This window comes from Zalophus californianus, chromosome 11, assembly GCF_009762305.2.
Source record: "Zalophus californianus isolate mZalCal1 chromosome 11, mZalCal1.pri.v2, whole genome shotgun sequence".
In the NCBI taxonomy this organism is placed as follows: Eukaryota; Metazoa; Chordata; class Mammalia; order Carnivora; family Otariidae; genus Zalophus; species Zalophus californianus.
In genome coordinates this window covers 56540801-56564326 of record NC_045605.1, presented here as the reverse complement: position 1 = coordinate 56564326, position 23526 = coordinate 56540801, and the positions used below count along the sequence as shown (strand labels likewise).

Here is a 23526-nt window from a genome sequence, read left to right as displayed (position 1 = left end):
GGTAGAACGGACCGGTTGGAAGCACCAGCAGATAACAGAAGACTTTGGGGAGCCAACGCACAGCTTTAGGGATTATTTTTGCAGGCAAGCAAATCAGACAATAGGAAAGCTTCAGGCCTTGCTCTCTTGCCAGGGGAGCTCAGGAATCGGTAGGGAAATCCACAAAAATGGACAGCCAGGCATCGGAAGCTTGGTCATCTTCGGAAAGGCAAAACGGAAACACTGCTTGCGAAACCAGAATCAGTTTCAATCAGTACGTTTGGGATGCAGAATAACACTGGCTGAGTTCTATGTGTAAACAGTAGAAATCAAAGGAAGTTTCTTGCCATGAAGTGACACATTCAAGAGTCAAAGTGAACTACAAATAAGAGTTTTCCCAGTTGCAGGATTAAAAAGACGGGGAGCCTGAAGGGTCGAAAAGACATTATATGGGTCACGTCTCAAGCCGCAGGTGGGGCAGGGCTGGAAATTCAGTCCCTGGAGCTGCAAGGTGGATGGGAAACTACAATCTGGGCGAACAAACTTGAATCAGACACGAGATCAAGCCGTATGTATCCTTCTGGTTGTGCTGCTGTGGAGACAGATGTATGTGTAACACCCAGCACGTCTCGCACAGTGTCTGGCACACAGGCATTCAGGTCGCGAATATGGAACAAACGTTCCCCTGTGCATCGTAAAGTTTGATTTACTTGATCTGCAAAACATATATGACTGTTCTATGGAGAAATCCAAATTGCGGCTAACATCAACACGCCTGACTAATGCCAGACCTCAAGAGAACGAACATACATTGGCAAATTCTCTGGACAGAGTTAAGATCATGTTGATAGAGCTCTCTGGTTAACATTAAGATTAGTGAGCAAAGAGCTAGAATCAGTACTGAGGTCTGCTCTGGTCCTTTCCAGACAGGCATCAAAACGTGTGATGCACGAGCACTGAAACTCACTCCTATTTTCTACCTTCTTCAAAAGTTCTTCTCTGTTCCACGCCCTGAGATAGAAAGGAAGATGACGGTGGGCCTGGCCAAGCGCCTCATTTCTAGGAGTCCTGTTCTCTTAACAAATGTGGCCCGCAAAGCACACGCTCAACGAGTTTGCGAAAGACTTCTCCATCAGCCCCAGGGTGACCAACAAAATGGCGCCAACAGAGACTTTGCTGCTTGAATGGTCAGAACAGGAGAGGACTGGGGGAAGCCCTGCTTCCTCCACACCACAGGGACCGAAAGGGAGAGCCGCGGTGAGGAGCCGGACGACAGCCCAGCCATGTCACGGGGCCAGCAACAGTAAGGACTTCAAGGACAGGGGCAACAAAGCATACCGAGCAATGTACATGTCACAAGGTTTGCAAATGTAATTTTTCCGGTAGGTATGTTGGGTTCCCTCATGAGCACTAGGGGTCTTTATACAACTCTCTGACTACCGCCTACAACACAACTCTAGCACAACTAAGGTGCCCCTTGCCACTCCCGGGGGCGTTGGCCACACAGACACGCGAAACACAACACGGTGAGAGCTGCTTTTATTCATCAGTGAGGTCAAAAATGCTTGCTAATCACTTAGTAGGGAACTCTCCTAATCTTCAGCTAAGTCACAGACATTTCCACTAACTGAAGCTCAGCATCCTCTGTCTTCTCTGAGGAACAGAGCAAACACAGTTCAGGAAGGGAGAGTGAACATCGCCATGCTTGGCACGGCGTCGACTTCGCACCTTGTGTTTCTCAGAAGCAAGGAAGCCACGTTCTCAATACACTACCCCTGCCCCCTGAACTTTCCTCCTCAGTCATCTGTAACCAGTTGCTCTGCAAAACTGGGTACACAGAGGAGAACAGTCTCCTCACGCCATGCTCATCTTCCTAAGACGTCTAGAACGTACCTAAAACACCCTGGCCTGCTTTGAGTCATCAGTGGCATATTTATCGCTTGGCATACAATTTCAAGCCCACTGACAGGAAACTAAATGTAGTCACACGTTTCTAACAGAAAAGTCTATGAGAAAAATTACTGGAACTTAACAGACACAATTCATCTTATGGACATTAAGGCCGAGGTTTTTTGCTTTTTAAATATTTCCACAAATGCTGTCCATCGCTGAAGCCCAAAGGCAAGTTTCTCTAGCACACGATAACCCTCTGAATTTTGGAAAAGAACACATTTACCTAAAGTTCAGAACTGATCCCTGACACAGACCTTGGGGGAGAAGAGGCGGGCACCCTACGGGCATTCCCAAGCATGACCGAGAGACTTCCAGCCGCTGGGAAGGGCCTCTGCGTGCTAAGGCCTGCCTGCCTCCCTCGGCAGCCGACGAGCAGTCTCACCTGCTGTGGGAGGCACAACCGGGGAGCAACGCTTCCCGGGGTTCCTGGTGTTCCGGGGGCCCCGCGGCATGGACCCCTGTGCCGCGCTTAGCCCGGCCGTTCTCGATTTGGAGAGGAGGCATGCCGCTCGGGCTTGGAGACGGCATTCCTCCATCAAAAGAAACCAAACCAAAGAGCTCCTGGAACACTCAGGACCAAGGCAGATGAGAAACCTCTAAGCAATTTTGTGGCCTTTTTTGTTGGTTGGTTAAAAAAAAAAAAAAAGGAAAGAAGAATAAAAGGAAAATGCAGTGAAATTTACTCTTTAGCCTCAGCCAGTTTATTGTTCATCTCTTTACTTTGCTCCTTGTCTTCGGGTTGGGTGGCACTGGGGCCCTCCGTGCTCTTTTTCTTAGAGGCCCGGCCCGACACCACCTGCTTGTCTTTGGCCTTCCTCGGGGGCTTATGGCTCGCTGAGGTCTTTTTTGGTTTGGAACTCTGAACACTAGGTTTTTCCACCTGCTCGGAGAGACAGACAGACAGACCGCAAATACAGAAACACAGAAAGGGAGGGAGTGGGAGAGAGAAGTTAGAGAGAAGACATGATTAGCTCAACGGTAACTGTCGTGATGACACTTGACATCGAGGAAGCACAGCGTCTAAAGTATTTTCAGTGACACAGGTCATCCGGCTTCTGAACCGGCTGGTCCGTTGTGGCCACAGGCTCACAGGCCATGGTGGCAGCCCGGCCGGGAGGCTATCACCACGGAACCACCGTGGTGGTGGATGATGTTAGCATTTTGCAATACCTGCTGCCCTCCCTGTGGGAGAATCGAGTATACCTCATCACTCATCACTCTGTTCAACTTGGGCAGGCCTAGGATTTGCTTTAGTCGATGAAATGTGAGCAGAAGGGCTAGGGGTCACCTCCAGCGGAAACGGGAGGGTCAGCCCATGCTTCCCAGGGCTCTCTGCTCCGCGGCCATGAGGGAGGCTCTCCGTCACCCTAGGGCCACACTGCAGAGGCGGCAAGGGGTAGGGCTGTGGCCACCCATGATGGACAGGTATTCATGGGAAATAAACCTTTGTTGATAGAAGATGCAGAGATTCGGACGGGTTTATACCACCGTATAAACTGGACTTCTCCTTTGTTTCTGTCTCCAGGAAGGTGAGCTTGTGTGGAGAAATGGGCCAGGCAGTTTCCTCTCAGAGAGGCCTTCAGCACTGCCCACCATCCACTCTTCCTTTCCTGCAGGCTCCCTGGATTGTTTTCCTTAGAGCAGCCCTTCCAGCCCATCCACTCCCCCCAGACCCTCGGCTCTAGCTCTGCCACCCACCCCCCCTACTCCCAGGAGATGGCCCGGCCCTCTCTTTCCTGAGAACTCTGGGGCCACTGTGTATGGTCCCGCAATATGCCCTCCATCTCTGGATTTACTTTCCCCAAACTTCCCTCCTTCCACCCCTTGAGTCTTCTTTTGTGCAAAGCCAGCACTATGTCCTGGGCCCCACCTTGTTTGTGGAAGATGGGCAGAGACGCTGTTGGGTCTCACAGGCTAGGTCATTCATTCAGGGAGGTCCAGGGGTTTTCAGTCACCTCTGACCTGCACATCTTGGTTTTCCTGGGCCTGAGGGCTTTCATGGAACGTGGAATTTTCAGTGCTCCAAGTGGAGGAGTCCATTCAAGCTGGCTTGGTTTCCTACCTCGCCTATAAATCAGTCTTGGGCCAAATAGGAAACTCGACTTCAGTGTAAGACTTTCAGACAAAAGCAGAGGAAAGGATCTTACACTTTTCCTACTCTTGTAGATAAGAGTGGATATTTGCACAATCCCATGTGGCTTGACTTCACAGAATCAGCTTTGGTGCTGCTTCCAGCTGAGTCTCCAACTCCATTCTCCCCCTCATTCCCTCATGAGTGTGTACTGGGATGCAAATAAGGCAAAGTAGTGTTATTATATGGAAATCCCTGAATCTACTGGAAGTTACTTAGAAATGTACATCATTCACAAACCGTCTATTATAGTAACAAATTACCCGGAACACATCTTGCAGCTGATGAGACAGGTGCTCTGTGACAGACTAAGAGCTGATGGTGCATAGTGTTTACGGAGGAGAAGGATAAAAAGGAGTAAGGAAGTGTCCACGGATTGGAGCCAAGGATGCGGCAGGGGCAGAGTGGGGAGAAAGCTAGCGAGATACCTCCGATGGCCAGCACTTCAGGGGCAAAAGCCATTGTTTTAAGAAGGGGGGATTGAGGGCTCAGGTGAGGTTTTCTGCAAATTTTTTTTGGGGGGGTTCTCTAAATCAGAAGCTAGTTCTCTGAAAACCTGCCAGTCTTCAAGCTGCTTTATTTTAGGCGCTGTTCCTTTTTAACACTCCCTTTGAATTTAGCCTCTGGGTTACCAAGAAGAGGAGGAATTTCCCAGGAGCCCGTGGGGGCTGGGCCAGGTGGGCAGTAGCCCCGCCCTCACACTTTGCTGCACTTAACCCCTTGGTTCTAGGTTGTGCTGAGGGGTTCCCCACAAGATCTATCTCACCTTTGGGGGTTCCTTGAAAGGTTCGCTGTAGAGGCTGCGTATTCTTCTGCGATCAATGACCTTATTGTCCGCTGGTGTCGGCTTGTTGGCCTCCCCTTTGAACTGGGCACTGTAGCTGGTCTCATGAGCCATCTTATCATCTGGGGGCTTGTACTGGGGCCTGGCTTTTATCGGTTTCACGGGCTTGATGTCCGTCCACGCTCTGAATTCATTTCTGTGAATCAAAGAAAGCATAGGAGATATGAAACACGATCTGCGGGGACGCAGTGCTCCTCGTACCGGGCTGCAAACACAGCAAGCTCTCAGTTGGGGCTGGTGCTGCACACGGAGGGGTGGCTGAGCAGTGAACTCCCTTCTCCTCATGGGGAAGCGCGAGGTTTCCTTCCTGCCACCTTGAGGCAGGCTGTGGCAATAACCCCTGTAGGACGAAGAAGCTCAGGCTCCCAGCTACCACTGTGTGATCACGGAGAGGCAAATCTAATCTTTGGGCCTCGTTTTTGCAATATCGCAAATGAGGCTGAAAACACTCAATCCACTCCGTCATGCACGGGTTCAACCTCTATGATTGAATGCCTGCCGTGTGTGAGGTCAAGAGTGCGAAAATGAGACGTGTTAGACAGTGTGCCTGGTATGCCGTGGCCAAAGACAAATGCCAGTCCCCTCCCCTGCCTTGTCATGATGGAGACCCTTTGTTAGCCAGAATCCTCCAGGATAGTTCCTCCCCTTGATAGCAAAGGGCTTGCTTCTTATATTGTCAGAAATTTAACAATCTTAATCACTGTAGATGAAAATACTCATGAGATGTCTAAATGCTTGCAGATCACAAATAAGCAAAATGTACCAAACATAATGTGGATGCCACTGTTAGGACTGATGTCGCACTGAGTATGTGCAGGAGAATCTTCACGTGCTCTGGTGTGAATGGCTATTGGTCCTGACCCCATAATGACCACCATCTGCTGCTTTTTTCTGAGTCAGTGTGTACATGTTCTTATCTTTCCTGTTAGGATCTTGTGGATTCCAATTAGCTGTTTCTGATCTGTTGCAGGGCTGGAGACTAGATGGGGACAAGGTCCAAAGCAGGGTAAAGTACATGTGGCTGCTTATGGAGACCACGGGGTCCAGCCTGTTTATTGAATGCATGACATTCAATGGATCTGTTCTCATTTGGGGCATGAGAAGCTGTGTTGTGGGAAAGGAAGAGTTAGGGTGTAAATATCTGTGGTTAGGTTCTTCCAGTGCCCTCGTCACCCTCACTGATAACGCCCTCCTTTGGGGCTCAGAGACGAGTGGCCCAAACAGAGGCCACAGGGGACGGCAGAAGGAGCTGAGGCTGTGAGAGTCATGAGGTCCCAGCCCCGCCTCTAACGAGATGTGGAGCAGTCCTCTCCCCTCTCTGAGCCTTGGTTTCCACACCTGTCAAAAAAAGACCAGACAATGTCCTTATCATTCCTTCTAGCTCAGAGATTCTCTGAGTCGATAAAGCTGGTTTGGTTAACACTGAGCCACTTGCTGGTCATTTGACCTCCTGAGGGGAATTGGCTCATTTGTGAGCAGAGAGACCACAGTTTCTTAAGAGACCCTCCCCCAAGCTTCAGACTTGCCTTTCCAGTGCAGCCTGGACCCCCACCTAGGGGCCCCACCAACTCAAACCCAACATCCTTAGAACGAAAGCATCTTGTCTGCCCTGCCAAATTGTCTTCATTCCCTCATCATTCAATTTCTTTCTTTCATTCATTCATTCGCAACACATTTACTGAGTGCTTAAGGTCTGTCTGGCAGGATGCTGAGCTCTGTGGAGCCCAAAGTGAGTAAGAAGAGGCCCTGGGCTCAAGGTGTGGGAGGCAGAGGGTTGCAGTTACTCCAGGACAGTAAGAACAGAGCCATGACAGAGCCTATACCGGCCTGGGAGCGAGTCGGGGGTGTGGGTTCTGGAGTGGAGTCAGACGGCACAGGGAGCTGGCCAGGGCTTCAGGCAGAATGAGGGGTACCTGAAGAGGCTGCCGAGACATGGCCCTCTGCAGACAGCTCAGGTGGTCGGGGGGAAGCTTGTGGGGACGGGGCAGATCATGAGGTCCTGCCAGCCATGCTGAGGGGATGGTCTGGACCGTAACGAGGAGATGCCAAATGGCTCCAAGCCAAGGATGAATGTGACCAGGTTAGTTTGGGGAGAGAGAACTTCGGCAGCAGTGTGAATGGTGCACAGACGGGGTGAGGTGAGTCGGGAGGCCAGGCCGGAGACTGTGCAGTGAGCCCGGATGACAGCAGAGGCCTGAGCCAGGACAGTGGCAGTGGGGACCGGGAGTGGCTGAGTCAAAAGGGAAGTGGGCAGGACTTGAGAGCGGCTGAGCCGTGGGAGGCCAGGGTCAGAGGGGAATCTGGAGAGATCTAGGATTTTGGTTTGTAGGTGGCAGTGCTCCCCACTGAGACAGAGAACCTGGGAGGAGAAGGGGACTGGGAGGGTTGAGACCCCCCTGATTCCGTTAATGGCACCCATCTGCTCTGGCCTCAAGGCTGTGTTATATTGTTTCTTGTGGTCTCCTCCCTGCTTTTACACTTCCAGGGGTTCAACCAGCTACTGTGACCTGACTTTTTTTTAAAGATTTTATTTATTTATTTGAGAGAGCGAGAATGAGATAGAGAGCACATGAGAGGGGGGAGGGTCAGAGGGAGAAGCAGACTCCCTGCTGAGCAGGGAGCCCAATGTGGGACTTGATCCCGGGACTCCAGGATCATGACCTGAGCCGAAGGCAGTCGCTTAACCAACTGAGCCACCCAGGCGCCCTGTGACCTGACTTCTGAGCCATTTTGGGCTGGCCTGGGTCACACTGGAGGCTGTGGCCACCATGACCCATCTAAGAATCCAGGCAGCCCCTCCCTCCTCCCACCCTTCAGGACCAGAGTATTGCTGAAGCCCCTTATATGAGGCTTACCAGTAACAACCTGGTTCCTGAATATAGAACCCTGAATTCTCTGCTCCTACCCCTGCCTGCTTCCGGAATTAGGACTGACATAGGTCTACACCGGCCCTAAGAACTCTTTCTGGATCACCTCTCCCAGGCCAACCTCTGCATCTTTCTGCATCTCTGTCCTGGCCTCTGTGGGCTGGCAAGTGTCTCAGGGTGAGCATTACCCATGGGGCGTGTCCTCGTGGGAGCAGTTTGGTGACCCCTGATCTTAAAGAACTGCTCTTCATATGAGGCCATGTTAGTGAGTCCCATGATTAAGTTCACTGTAATTATGACAGCTTGGTTGAAACCCAAATTCTGCTACTTAGAACTTTCTTTGAACTCTCCACAAAACCTTCCCCCAGCCACAAGCCATAACTAATCATATGTCACAAAAATAGAATCAGCTACCATTCATTAGTCCCCTTTTACAAGCTGGAGGGTTGTTTTGGTTTTACTTTGGTATATTCTCCATAATCCTTACAACAACTTTGAAAGGAGGTAGTATTGTATGTCTCTTACAAGACAAGGTAAGCCAGGCTCAGAGAGGTCAGGTGGCTTGCCTAAGGCCAAACAGCTGGCAAAGAAGCAGGGCTGAACAACGAGCCCGAGTCCGGGAGGCCCACATCCTTCCCACCGCACTTCCCCAACGTGCTGGCCTGTTCTCACCGGAGGTGCCCGGGCGGGCTCAGGCCTGCTGTGTGCAATGCCGTGCGGAGGAGTCAATAAATACCCTACGTTCACCTCCTCCTGTCCTCTGTCCCCCTGCGCCATCTCCCCTTGGCCCTCAAGGCCTCCTCTCCCTGGACCGTGGCATCAGGACCCCAGCATCAGAGTCCCGGCACCCCCTCACTCTGATTCATCGGCACAGGCTCCAGGAGAAATCTTCCTCCAGCTCGGCCGTAAGCACATTACTCCCCTATGAAACGCCACAACAGATCCCAGTCACTACAGGACCAGCTAAAGTCCAAGCCAAGGCCCCACTAGTTTCCTCATGCTGTCACTCCTCGGGATGACATGCACAGCCCTGTGACTCGGCCCCAAGTTACCTTTCAGGCCTTACTTCTTCATCCTCACCAGTCACCACATCGTCAGTTAGTGAGCACTTGCTGGGCACCAGGCGCTGCGCAAAGCTCTTTAAATGACTTATCTGCTGTAACCCCCGCAAGAACCCCGTGCCGCAGCTACTATGGCTGATTTTGCCAAGGAGAACACCACGCTCCCTTCCCCGAACGCCTACTGCACTTCCCCTCCACTGAGCTTTTGCTCTTGCTGTTCCCGTCCCCAGCCTGCTCTTCCCTCCATATATCCGGCTACTGAGACACCACGTGACGGTCCTTCCAGGCTCGGGTGCCCCCTCCCCAGGGGGCCTTCACCAGTCCCATGGCTGAACGGCTGCACGGAGCTTGTTCTCTGAACTTCATCCCTCTGTAGCACTCACTGTTCTCTGTGTTAGAGCAGGTTGCCTGTGTAGATACCTTTCTTCCCTCCCGCATGGGCCACTGCTGAGGGTCAGCAGGGTCCTTTTGCATCTGTGTAATGCTCACAGAGCCCGGGCCACAGATTCACAATGCAGCCTCCGCCTCACTCACCCCTGTGAACGGCTGAACAGGAAGTCCCTGGGCTGCCCTGGCCAGGGAGAGGGCACGAGGCTGTCTGGCACCTGTAATGCTTCTCACCATATGCGTCCACAGATTTTTGGATGCTCCTCCTTCAGGTGGGACTTAGTTCCGCTTCCCTTGAATGTGATCGAACTTAGTGACTCCCCTCCAACCAACAGAATACAGTGGAGGTGGCCATATGGAGCTTCTGAGACTGAGCCGCTACAGACCCCGTCAAGCCTCCTGCTTGCTTTCTTGGGGATCACTCACATTGAGCACAGAAAGTGGCCACGACAGGATGACGCACACACAAGCCCCGTGGAGAGGCCTGTTTGGCAAGGAACTGAAGCCTCCTGCTAAAAGCCACATGAGTGAGCCAGCTTACAAGTGGATCCTTAGCTCCAGGCAAGTATTCAGATGAACCACCCAGCTAAGTCATTCCTGGGCTTCTGGCCCTCTGAGACTGTATGAGATAATAAACATTTGTCTTGGTTTAAGCTGTTAAGTGTAGGGAGTAATTTGTTACAAAGCAGTTGATTCTAATACACACCCTGATCAGAAACTATTCCTCTCATCAAAAGGGGCTTAAAACACCCACACTTCAGGGCGCCTGGGTGGCTCAGTCAGTTAAGCGGCTGCCTTTGGCTCAGGTCATGATCCCAGGGTCCTGGGATCGAGTCCCGCATCGGGCTCCGTGCTCAGCGGGGAGCCTGCTTCTCCCTCTGCCTGCCTCTCTGCCTACTAGTGCTTCTATCTCTCTTTCAAATAAATATATAAAAAAATCTTTTAAAAAAAACCAAAAAAACAAAACAAAAAAACCACCCACACTTCACTTCAGCAAGGCAGAAAGCACTGGTGTGAGCAGAGCACAGGAAGTTCAAGCCCTCAGCAGAACTGCGGCATCAAGTGAACAGAAGGTCATGCTCTGGTTGCATGACACTGGGTGGTCCTGGGATTGAGCCCCGCGTCAGGATCCCGGCTCAGGGGGGAGCCTGCTTCTCCCTCTCCCTCTGCCCCTCTCCCTTGCTCCTGCTCTCTCTGTCTCTCTCAAATAAATAAATAAAATCTTAAAAAAAAAAAGACACTGAGGTGGGGGGACCGTACTGCAGCCCTCACTAGAAGGTAGCAAAGCCCCCGATGCAGCAAAGCTGCTAAAGATGAGGCTGCCTTGAGGCCGGGTCATCAGCAGAAACAAAGAAACACAGGCCTCAGGAGAAAATGATGTCTCAGAGCACACAGCATATACAGGGCTCAGGGAGGTGCAGACAGAGGTTAACAAGGTGAGAAGCATAGAGCCCGGGTCAGGACAGAGCAGGTGGTTCACTGGCAAGAGCACAGGAAACCTGGGTGGGATCCCAGCTCCAAACTTGGGTCCAGGCTGTCCCCTGCCCTGAACTGCAGGGAGCTCAACACCTACCTCACAGGGTTGATGTGGGGTTCAATGAGGATGTAGTCATTGAAGAGGACCCGCCCATCTGTGTCAGTACAACAAAGCCCATGGTGCATAACTGTATAATAAATGTATCTGGTTTTCATTACAGAGTCGTTCGTTCAAGAAAAATTACCGAATATCCTCTACATGCCAGGCACAGAGATAGCGATGCAGTGTGAACTGACCTGCTAGTCAGGCAGGGAGATAGAAACAACCACACCACCAAATGCCTGTCCCCGTGGTCGTATTTTTCTGACCACAGCAGTCAACATTCTGGTGCTAGGAGAGGGCAAAATCAGGGCAGCAGCTTCCAATGCCAGGTTTCTTTCTGAATGCATTTCACATTGGACTTGAACAAAGTAGCATTCAGTGAATGCCTGATTAATTGAATCTCCAATACTGAATGTCCGCCATACACGGATGTTCGCTTAAGGACTTGCCCCACTTACACACATTTTCTTGCAGTGATTCAAGGGGAGATACTGAAAGAGCAATTATAGGGGGGAGACTGAAGACAGGCAGGGAGCCGGGTGATTGATGAAGCCAGGTCCCAGGAGAGGGAGGAGGGCAGGCGTTGGGAGAATGGCTAGAGGGTTTGGCCTTGGAGAGAAAGTGTTGCTAAAGAAGACAATAGGGGCTGCTCTTTCATTTCTAATTTGAAAAAGCCTGGCATTTACAAGAAACGATGAGCTAGAATCATACAAGGAATAATTCTACTGCTGGGGAGAATATCTACACGTGCTAATTAGTACAAATCACTTCTTGACGAAAGTAGGGACTCAGAATAATGGATTATTGCCAGCCATGCTCAAATATAAATTCCATGTCTCTGCCCATAAGGCCCGGATTTATTATGTATCTAAGTTCTTGGGAAATGAAATTCTCTCCCCATCCTCTTGACATCAAAATTTTCAACAACATTCTTCTACTGCTTTATGAAGGAAGAAAATCGTGCTTTTAAGTCTTAATGGTCTAAAATCTTCCTGCAGAATCTCATAGGTGATTTACATTGCCATGGAAACACACTAAGTCTCTGTTCAAAAACCTTGCCTACGTTTATTATATTAAAGTGTTCTTGAAGAAGGGAAGCAGGCTCTTTCATGAAATCTGATGGAGACAGTCAGTGAACGCTGTCGGTTGCCAAGCTATTGTCAGGAGCTAGTTCAAGGAAGTCGGATCTGGAGATTAAAAAGAAAAGAACACCTGAGCCTAGAGGGTTGCAGGGAGCTTAGAGTGGCTTCTCTCTCGTTAGAGGGGAACAGAAGATTCTTTCTTCCTGGCAGAAATGACTGGGTCAAGAGAGGGGCTTTACGATCTATGCCTGTGCACATACTTGCCTGCATCTTTCAGCTTCTTTTGTGTGAGAGGAGAAAAAGGGATCTGATAGACAATGCCAATGTTGTAAGCATTCAGGACCGTGCTTCTAATCCATTAATATCCAGTAAACACGTGCACACCATATCTAATAGTTTTCTAAAATGAGGAGGGCATGCACTTGAGCAAAGCAATGTCTGTATGTAAAGAAAATTTTGAAGCTAATTTAATGTGAACAGAGAATGAGTGGAAAAGAATCTGCCCTTTCCCTTATATGGAAAGATCCAACATGGGTAGCGATTGGCAATGACGAGCGTCAGGGCTTGGGTTCCTTCATTAGGTAAATGGAGATTCTGCGGGTAACTGCTAAGTCCTGTCCCAGGCTGCATGAGGCTCACAAGCCCCTGTGCACCTGGGAGATAGTGTTTCACACAAAGAAAGCTCATATGCACAACATGTATAGAATTATGAGGACAGAGAGTTAAAAATAAAATTGCTCAATTAGGAGTCAATGTGATTCTACACAAATTAATTTAGGCTGCCGTATCTACTAGGCACTATGCTAAGAACTGTATGGAAGAGAAAGGTGCAAAATAAGAAAGCTATAGCTGGCAGGTGGAGGATAAGAGTGAGGGCGTGTGATAGTTAAAATAAGTACACATACAAATACATCTCAGGTAGAGAAAAAGAAGAGCTAGATGAGAGCTTATAGGAAAATCACAATGACTCCCTTCTCATTCTGCCCTGCCCCGCACTACCCCATTATTAGCTGGGCTTTTTGGTCGTAGGAATTCTGTGGTGGTTTTGCCACTAGACCACAGAGTTATCTGGCTGAGGTTGAAATACAAAGGCTGCACTCCTCTGGTTAGTTGGGTCCCCAAAGATCTGTGTCCATTAGTTGCAGAAAGATGGTTCCTTAGACAGGAAATGGAAACACTGAGAGTATGCCCTGAAAGTGCTGCCTCCTTCTGCGGGTAGACCTAGAATTCTGGGAGTACACTCCTATGAGAGCTCCACACAGTGCCAAGGACGTTGCATGATATATCTAGTGAAGTGTTCAATAAGCTTAAGTTTCCTCATTCTTTGTTTGGTGCCTAGGAAGTACTTAGTCAACATCTTTTTCACAAATCAAGCTGGTGCTGAAGAAAACATCATTTTATGACTTATTGAGACCATGCTAATTTATTCTTTAAAATGTAACTCAATTATATGGGAATACTAGGAACAACTTCATGTCAATAAATTTGGATGAAATGGAAAAATTCTTAGAAAGATGCAAATTACAAAACTGACTAAGAAAGAAATAGAAAAAAACTGAATAAATACATATCAAGTAAAGAAATTGAATTAGTAATTTAAAATCTTTCCCCAAAGAAAATCCAGCCCCAGATGGTTTCCCTGGTGAATTACATCAAACATTAAGGAAAAAATAAATACCAAATCCTAACAATCTCTTTTGGAAAAGAGAACATTTCCCAACTCATTTTAAGATGGGTAATGTCAGATACTTTTCTGATACCAAGCCAAAGACCTTACAAGAAAACTATAGGTCAATATTTCTCATGAATATAAATATTAAAACCCTTAACAAAAAGTCGGTAGATCAAATCCAGCAACAAATGAAAAGGTTTAAACACCATGAACAAGTGAGATTTATCTCGGGAATGCAAGGTTGGTTTAACACCCCAAAATCAGTTAATATAATATACTATTTTCATAGAGTAAAGGACAGAAACCACAGATAATCTTAATAGACATAGAAAAAACATTTGCCAAAATCTAACATTTTTTCATGATTTAGAAAAAAAAAACTCAGCAAAGTAGGAACAGAAGGGAACTTCCTCAACCTAATAGATAGCATCTATAAAAACCCTACAACTAACATCATACTTAATGGTGAAAGACTAAATGATTTCCTCCCAAGATCAGGAATAAGGCAACAATGTCCACTCTCATCACTTCTATTCAACATTGTACTGTAGGTCATAGCCAGTATAATAAAGCAAGAAAAATAAATTAAAGGCATACAGATTAGAAGAGAAGAAGTAAAACTATCCTTATTTATATAAATATGATCTTGCATTTAGAAAATCCTCAGGAATCTACAGAAAGTACTAGAACAAATGAATGAGTTCAGCAAGGTCGCTGGATACTCAATCAATATACAAAAATTAATTTTATTTCTATAGACTAGTAACAGACATTGGAAAAAGAAAAAAAAATTAAAATCCATTCACAATAACATCAGAAAGAATAAAATACTTAGGAACAAGTTCAACAAAAGAAGTGCAATGCCAGGGGTGCCTGGGTGGCTCAGTTGGTTAAGCGACTGCCTTCTGCTCAGGTCATGATCCCAGGGTCCTGGGATCGAGCCTCACGTTGGGCTCCTTGCTCAGTGGGGAGCCTGCTTCTCCCTCTCCTTCTGCCTGCTTGTGCTCTCTCTCTCTCTCTGTCAAATAAATAAATAAAATCTTAAAAAAAAAAAGAAGCACAATGCCTAGAAGTGAAACCTACATAATATTGCTAAGAGAAATTGAAGACCTGAATAAAGACGTATACCATGTCCCTAAATTGGAAGAGTCAATATTGTTAGGACAGCAATTCTAGAAATTGATCTATAATTTCAAAGCAATCCTTATCAAAATCCCAAGAGGACTTTTGTAGACAATGACAAGCTGATCTTAAAAATTATATGGAAATGTAAGAGATCTAGAATTGCCAACACAATTTTGAGAAAGAGAAACAAAGTCTGAGGATTTACTCCACCTGATTTCAGAAGTTATTATAAAGCTATAGTAACCAAGTATGTTACTGCATGAAGATAGACACATTGATCTAAAAACAAAATAGATTTTTGTATACAGTAGTGTGTTGAAGCTGGCTTATCTTGGTGCACAGAGCTGATTAAATTTGTTAAATTTTCAGTAATTTGGTGAGCTGATTGTTCAACTACTGGTAGCTTGAAATCAGCCATGCGAAAATATCAGTAAATTGGCCAACACTACAAATCAGGCCCTTCCTTTTTTCCAGAGAGCTAGTTAAACATTCACCATCATACCACTGCTCACATATGTGGTTTATTTATTTTTGAAAAATGTACTAAGGTAATGCAATAGGGAAAATGATAGTGTTTCCAACAAATGTGCTGGAAAAAGTAGATATCCATGTGAAAAAAAAAGAATCTTAACCATTATCTTACACCATACATAAAAAATTAATTAGAAATGGACTAGAGACCTAAATGTAAACCCTAAAACCATGCAGCTTGTAAGACATACAGGAAAATCTTTGTGATCTTGGAGTAGGCAAAGATTCCTTAGATATGACACAAAACCCCAAAACAATAAAAGAGAAAAATGATAAATTTAAGTTCATCAAAATTAAACTGTTTACTCTTCAAAAGATACCATTAAAACAAGATAAAGACAAGCATAGTCTGAGAGAAAATATTTGCAAAACATATCTGATGAAGGATTTGCATTCAGAATATATAAAGATCTCTTAAAACTCAATAAGGCAAACAACCCATTTAAAAATAGGAAAAATATTCATAGACAGTTTACCAAAGAAGATATACAATGGCAAATAAGCACATGAAAAGATTGTAGTCATTAGGGAAATATAAATTAAAACCACAGTAAGATACCACCACATCCTCAGGAAAATGGCTCAAATAAAGCACACTGACAATGCTCAATGTTGTCAAAAATGTGGAGCAATCAATCTCTCCTACATTGCTGATGGGAATGTAAAACAGTACAGCCACTTTGGGGAAAAAATTATTTTTAAGTTAACCATACACTTACAATACGACCCAGCGATTCTACTCCTAAATACCAAAGAGAAATGAAAACATACGTCTACAAACAACTTATACCTGAATGTTAGCAACAGCATTATTCATGAGAGCCAAAAAGCTGGAAAGCACTCAAATGTTCATGAACTAATGAATGAATAAACAAAATGGGTAAATCCATAGAATGGATAATACTCAGCAGTAAAAAGGAATGAACCAATATGGATGAATCTCAAGAACATCATGCTAAATCAAAGAAGCCAGACAGAGAACACTACATATTATATATGATTCCATTTATATAAAATTTCTAGAAAAAGCAAACCATAGAAAGAGGAAGATCAGGGGCTGCCTAGGCCTAGGGCGGGAGTATGGATTGCTTGTAAATGAACAAGAGGGATGGCGGCATTCTAAAACTCTTTCAGGGATGGTTGTACCACTGTATTCATTTATCAAACCTCATCCAACTGTGAACTGTAAAAGGGGTGAATTTTATCTTATGTAATTATATCTCAATAAAGCTGTTAAAAACCCAGCTGGAACGTCATCTTCCCTGACATCCCTCCCCTTGCAGAGAGGTGGTGCCTGCCTGCTTCGAGGCCCTAGGACTTGCCTGTGCTGGCTTCTTTGTCTGATTTCCCACATCGTGCTCCTGGCTATTTGTTTCCAAGCCCATCTGTGAGGCCTGGGAGGGCAGAGGTGGCTTTGAAGCCATCTCTGTGCCCCTGGCGCCTGGTTTGGAGGCCGGAACGGTTCAGCATGCACTCAATCAGCGTTGCTGAATGAGCAGACACCCTGAGTTTACTTTTTTAATTGTAAAAGGAACACATAACCATTGCAGTTGGTTTTCTGTTTTTCTTTTTCCTACTAATTTGTAAGAGTTCTCTATAACTCTTATAGATAAAAGATAGTAATTCTTTGCAACTATGCTTCCCAGTTTATCTTTTATTTTATATATATGATATATAAGGATATGATTCCATATATATATGGATATATAAAGATATGGATATCTATAGATATATATAGCTATGTATAGATATATATAATAAATTATATATATTATATATAATAAAAGATAAACTGGGGAACACAGTTGCAAAGTTTTACTGTCTTTTATTTTTTATTCCATATCCTTATATATATGATTCCATATCTTATATCCTTCCCTATGACATAATCATATAAATAATTACCTGTAATTCTATTCTGCATGTTTATTTCTTACATTTAAATCTTTAAGCCCCTGAGAATATATTACTATTTTTGTGTAGGCTGCTCAAGCGGGAAAGGCGTAACTGTAGCCACCGCTGGCAAGGGTGTGGGGAAGGTGAGAGCCTGCCTCCACCCAGCAGGACACCTCTGTGCCTTGGTGCGGGGGTGGGGGGGTGGGGGGGGAGGCGGGCGGCTCCTGCAGAAGATCTGGTACATCACAAGTCCTCCGTGCATATTTGTTGACTGTGTGAATTAAGGAGTGAAGCCTTTAAAACTGCTATCCTTTGATCTAGCAATTCCATTTCTAGAAACTTGTCTTAAGGAAATAACTGGAAAAGAAAACATTTTTTCATGTATTACAAACTCTTGATTAATTATCATGTGTGAAGGCTGCAAACTACTGCTTTGTTTGGAAATACGAATGCATTCTAAGTCTGCCAGTGTTGGAGCATGACCAAATCTCAGAAATTATTAAGTAATGGTGAGCATAAAAATGTTAAGTAGGTGATCCCCATGAGGCCATTTTTGGTGCATATAATGTCACGTTTGTTTCTTGTTGCTAATGATTCACTGGAAGTGATACCATTAAATTCTGCTTTGGGCTGCCCATGCTTCATCTCAGCTGAGGTAGTGGGAGCTCTGGGGGCACAGCAGGGGGAGTGCAGCTGGGCAGCAAGATGGTGGGCAGTCTGGTGAGTGGAATTTCAGATTTCATTTACCCAGGCACAACTAAACGCTCTTGGTTTCGGTGCCTCTCTCTTTTTGCAATGAAATTTTTTTTTTCCCAGCAAGTCTTTCCGCAACCTACGAGGCATCAGAGTCAGAGTCAGAGAAAACGTGAGACTTTTTTTTCATGAAATCGGGAGGGGTTTTTGTCAAAAATGGGACCTAGAATTTCTTCATGAAGCTGCAGTGTCAAACTCAGTCCCGTTAGTCACTTGCCTCGGCCAGCAACCAGGGGACAGTGATTTAGGGTGGCACCTTTGAAGGCCAGCTGTGGGGCACATGGGTGGCACAGCCGGTTAAGTGCCTGACTCTTGGTTTCAGCTCAGGTATGATCTCAGGATTGTGAGATCGAGCCTGGCGTCAGGCTCCATGCTCAGCACAGAGTCTGCTCAGAGTTTCTCTCTCCCTCTCCCTCTGCCCCTCCTCCACCTCTCAAATAAATAAATAAATAAATAAATAAATAAATAAATAAATAAATAATTCTTAAAAAAACAAAAAAACATAAAGGCCAGTTGCTAAGGGGCAACAGGAAAGCCAGGGCCGCATGACTTCCTATCTCCTCTCTATGCCGCGGGTGGGAGGCACTTACACATATTTGCTCTCTAACCTTCAGGGTGGCCCCAGAAGGCTGGAGTCTCCTGAGTCCCAGACTGGTGCAGGAACTTACATGGGATGTCTCTGTCAGTCAGGGCCAGGTTTGAACCTGGGTCTGTTCAGCTCCACATTTCGACCTCCATAAGCTGTCCTGTGAAAGCTTGAAACACTTTCATTAGTCTGTGTCTTTGCATGGGCCTGTCCTCATCTTGAATTTTGTCTTTCCCCTTCCTACTGGGGAAACAGCTACTGCAAATTGCAGCTCAAATATAGTCAAAGAAGGCAGTAGAGAAGAAAGGTTAAAGACACAAACCAGCATAATTTACAGGGCCATCAGGAAAAAGTGTGCGTTGGTGAGAATGGCAAGCATTGCACCATACTTTAGGTACCCGAGTCTCCTGGCTCATGCCCACTGGTCAGCAAATATACTGAACACAACACCTTTCATGCAGCAGGTGCTCAACCGGTATTTTAACCATGGTTTCGTGCCTCTGAGCCTCTGCCAGGTGCTCTGTTGAATAAGTATTCATGAAGCCACCCTGAGTATCATTGCCTTTAAGGAACTTCCAGCTGAGGGCTGAGAGGTGCTCTGGGAGTTCAAGGTTCCCATGAGAATCTGAAGGGGTTTGAGAAGATAAACAGGAGTTTTCAAAGAAGAGGAGGCACTGAAATTCCTGCCAGTTTCCCTGCTCTGAGCTTACGCATACGAAGAAGATCACACCCACAAACTCATGAACTCAGCCTCAGCGCTTGGACTTGCCTTGGTGGCCTTCCTATCCTGGACAGCCTGCAATAAGGGCAGGTTCTGGCCAGTGAGCTTGCGAGCTTTCAGGCAGGGGACCAAAACCCTTCAAAACACCTAGTCTTTGGGGGAAACCATGACTATATTTCATAGGAACCCTCCTTTACATCGGTGCCCCGGCACTCTGTTATTGTGTAGGTCACTGGGCTGGCGTCCGGGTGAGTGGAAACCCAGCAATTGAGAGGGAAGGGAAGAGAAGGGATATGTCGGGGCCTCCGATGTGCCAGACGCCCCACAAAAACATGCTTTCATCTGTAATCCCCACAGCAGTGCTATAAGGTGGGGCCTTCCCCCATTTTTACAGATGAGAAAACCAAGGCCTGGAGAGGTGAGTGATTTGCTCAAGGGCACACAGCTGGTAAATGGAACAGTCAGAAATCAAATTCCAGAGTGAATGACTAACTACAGATCTGACATTTTCCTATTGTCTTATAAGAATCCATTTCTGTATACAAAACAAAACATTTAAAAATGACTTTTTTCTCTTATGTAACTATTAGAATAAAATGTGGAGCCCAATATAATGTGCAGATTAGCAACCAGAAGGGAGGCACACTTCTGGCTATGGTGGGGGTAGTGATTAAAGGACCTTTGCTGGTTCTGCGTCTGGAGGGTCATGGCCAGACTCCTCAACCAGGTCTCCGCTCTGGCCCTACCATGGCCCACCTCTGCAGTCCTGCTGCCTCCCACTCTCGTCCCCCGAGCTGCTCATCCACACGCCTGCACTGGTCTGCACTAGTATGTGCTTATATTCTTCCCTCTTTCCAGAATGCTCTCCTAGACCCTACACTCTTTGCTTGACTCCCCCCACCCCCCATGCCAACTCTGTGAAGCCATCGCTGACCTCCAGACAGGCTGAGGACTTCTGCCCCAGCTCCCACTGTGCATCCCCTCCCCAACTCAACCATGTCTTGAAGATGCTTATATTCTCCTCTGGGCTAGAGGCCCTGAGGGCAGGATCTGTAGGCCAGGCCCGCCCAGGGCCCAGCACACAGCAGGCATTCAGAAAAGGCAGGTTGAACGAACAGGATCGTGTGAGAATCACAGAGCAGCAAAGCTGGACAAGCACCCCAAGACGTTCTCGCCTCATTTTATGGCCAAGGATTACATAAAGGGCAGTGGAGGCAAACCAGGTGGAGAGGTAGGGTGGGGTCACAGAGTCAGACCTGACTCTCGAGGCAGCGGGAGCCACTCAAGATCTCAGAGTGGTGGAGTGATGAGATGATGTGGCCTGGGAGGCACTTTGATTGGGTGATTCAGGCCCCTTGGGGACAATGAGAGCCTGGGGATAGGGAGAGACTGGAGGCTACAGATTCACATAAGTTCTGTTTAATGATGATGAATTAGAACTTACTGTCAACTCTCCTGACAAATTATTCAATTCAATTGCTAAGTGTCGGCCGCAGTTATAAGATGCTTACTGCTTACTGGGGGCCCACAGTGTGCAAGGAGCTTTGCCCTCGTGATGTGATTGAGTCCTCAGCACTAGCCATTGAGATAGGCACTATGACTGTGCAGTTTATGGATGAGGAAACCAAGCTCAGAGAAACGGTGAGCCAGGCACTATGTTAGCACACGGGGATAAAGGACAGCAGCTCACCGCCTAGTGGGGGGCAGAAGAGAAAAAGAAACAGATTAGATTCGTGTGGTATGAGCTGTGCTAGAGCAGAGAGCAGCGGAGGGGGCTGAAAAGGCCCAGAGCGGGGCCCCGACCCTCTTTGGGGTGATGGATGGGGTCTCATGGTGACAGGTGACAGAAAAAACACAGCACAGGTGGGAAACGGGCCTACCATCCTATCACTTACGTTTTCTCTTTTTGAAGCAAAACCAGACTAGTTAGGAAGAAATGACTGAAAGCAAGACAAATATGCAGAGCATCACTGCATGAGACGCAAAAAGCATCTTCATGCTTGTGGTCACCCAACAGAGAGGCTCCTGCGTGTGACTTCCCAACAATGGGGATTAGCCCCATCCTCCTACCTCAGGAAACTCTGGGGCCATTAGGGGAGTCCCAGGAATCCTGAGAGAGAGAGGGGTGACAGTCCAGCAGCAGATGGCTCCACACAGGCCCACCACTTAATTAGGTTGCTGTGAGAGACAGTGTAAAGAGATACATGAATTTGGGGGGGCGGTTACGGGATGGGGGACAGGGCACCAAGGGTGCCGGTTGTAGGAGAGCCAGCATCAAAGGGGGTCAGGGACTGAGACACCCCCAAACAGCCACCGCTCTGCCCGGGCAGCTGTGTCTGTATGCGCGTCCCCTGTGTGCGCGTGCGGGCTCTGGCCGAGCAGTAAGGGGGCAGGGGGTTGCTAACAAAAGGACGCGGAATTCTGCTTTAAGATTCATCACGCTAGTGGTGATGGCGGTGAAAACAGCTGACATTACGGAGAACCTGGCCAGTGCCGGGAACTGAGGGAAGGACGTTTAGGTGCTATCTCATTTACTCCCCACAGAGGCCTCTCGAGGCAGGCGGTTATTACGGTTCTCACTTTCCCCATGAGGAAAGCGGGGCTGAGGGTAGTTAAGTGTCGTGACCTTGGACAGCAGTAAGTGGAGATGCCCAGGTTAGACAAGAATAGTATAGCTAGCAGCCGCGTCCCAGGACTGAGTGGGGAGCTCAGCTGAGGCAAGGAGACAATACCGCGTTCCAGAGTAAGGTGTGCTGTCAGAGGGCGGCATTTCCAGAGCAGAGGCCGAGAAAAGTGCAGGGACAGGACACTGGTGAGAACTCTGTGTGCCATGAAGGGGCTGCTTTCCCTCCAGCGGAAGTCAAGAGAGAGGCTCAAGGACACCTGGATCTTGGGGGATGCGGTGGCCTCTCCAGAGAAGCCTAAGGGTCAGAGATGGCTAGCTGGTCTGTCCAGGAGCAGAGAGAGGGAGAAAGGGCTGCACTGGGGGGTGCCTGGAGCTGTCTGTGCTTCGGGCAAAGAACGCATGATGCAGTTTCCCGGGGCCAGATGGGGTCAAGAGGGCTACCGCAAGGGGCAAACACGTCTCAACAGAAAGAAGCCGGAAGGGACTGTGGGAAGGGTGGAGGAAGGAGTGTGGGACCTGCCAGAGGGATTCACTTTTATCCCTTTTATCTCCCTCTTGGGGGAACAGGTCCACGGTGATGAGTGGGGGCCTCTAGAAAACTCAGCAAAGCACCCCCGAGAGACAGTCCCTCCGGAAAACCTGCTAGTCCAGAGAGCACCGGTCTCCGTGACCACACCAGTCCCAGAAGAACCCTCTGTCCCCTTTGCTTCCTGCTCTTCACCCCTGAAACCCAACATCGGGCAGGTTGAATAGGGGGCAGAGGTTAGGACAAGTGAGGTAGAAGCCCCACCATGGGCTTCTACCTCGCTTCTCCTCTAGAGCAGGCCAGAGCTGCAGGAGGAGAAAAGGTGGTAACTTTAAACAGACAGCTCTCTTGACTATAACACGGGATGGACATTTTAATGACAGAGGATTTTATTTACTGAAATTTGTTGTACACGCTATAGAACTTGCCCAAATTTTCAAGCAAGAGTAGCAGAAGAACTTGTCCCACAGAATAAATGAAAAAGGATAGTAGGAAGCAGAAATAAAGTCGCCTTATAATGATGTCCTAAGAATTGCTTTCGTTCAACGTAAAAGTTACATTTTAATGAATGAAGACTTACTTTACTGTACACCAAAAGCTTTAATAATTGATTTATATACTTGATCTAATTTACTCTTAAGCCAACCAACCCTTTCAGATAGAAGTTATTGTTCTTATTGTAGAGATTAGAGCATGGAAGCTCAGAGAGGTCAAGTGACCTGTCTAAAGTCATGGAGCTGGCAAGCGGCAGTGCAGAGTGCAAACTCACAAGGACTCCAAGTCTGGATCTTTCCACTGTGTCTGTGCGTGGGACCTCTAGCAGGTCAGCCTGTGCTGAAGAAAGTGGTTCCCAGGACGGGATTTACTTATTTATTTATTTATTTTGGCATCCTCGACCCACAAGTACATTTCTTCTGAATCAATTCTGTTCTCAGGCATGCAGTAAAGATTCCACTACAAAGGATAAAAGGCTTTGCTCTAAATACTGACACAAAATGTATTTTCTTTTTTTGAGACCAAAGAGATTGGAAAGCAGTTTATTCCAGAGCTGCCATTACTCAACTGTTTGTCAAAGGATTAACATAAACTGCAGTGGTCATAACTAAATACAACAATGAAAGGGGTTAGATCTAGATGTGAATTCAAGTTTGAAAGACACGGCTGGAGATACACTGGCGGGGCGATGGTGGGAATGCACGGAGACAGG

At 47.2% G+C, this 23526-nt stretch overlaps 1 protein-coding gene across 1 annotated transcript in view; it reads right to left on the bottom strand.

Annotated features, from left to right (window-relative positions):
- Positions 1 to 23526, bottom strand: part of MAP6 (microtubule associated protein 6) — a 71933-nt gene that overhangs the window by 16192 nt on the left and 32215 nt on the right. The window contains exons 2-3 of the mRNA XM_027581217.2: positions 4830 to 5043; positions 2616 to 2812 (exon numbers count right to left, since the gene is read on the bottom strand). Coding sequence (XP_027437018.1) covers positions 2616 to 2812; positions 4830 to 5043 — 411 coding nt within the window. The remainder of the gene's footprint in view (positions 1 to 2615; positions 2813 to 4829; positions 5044 to 23526) is intronic.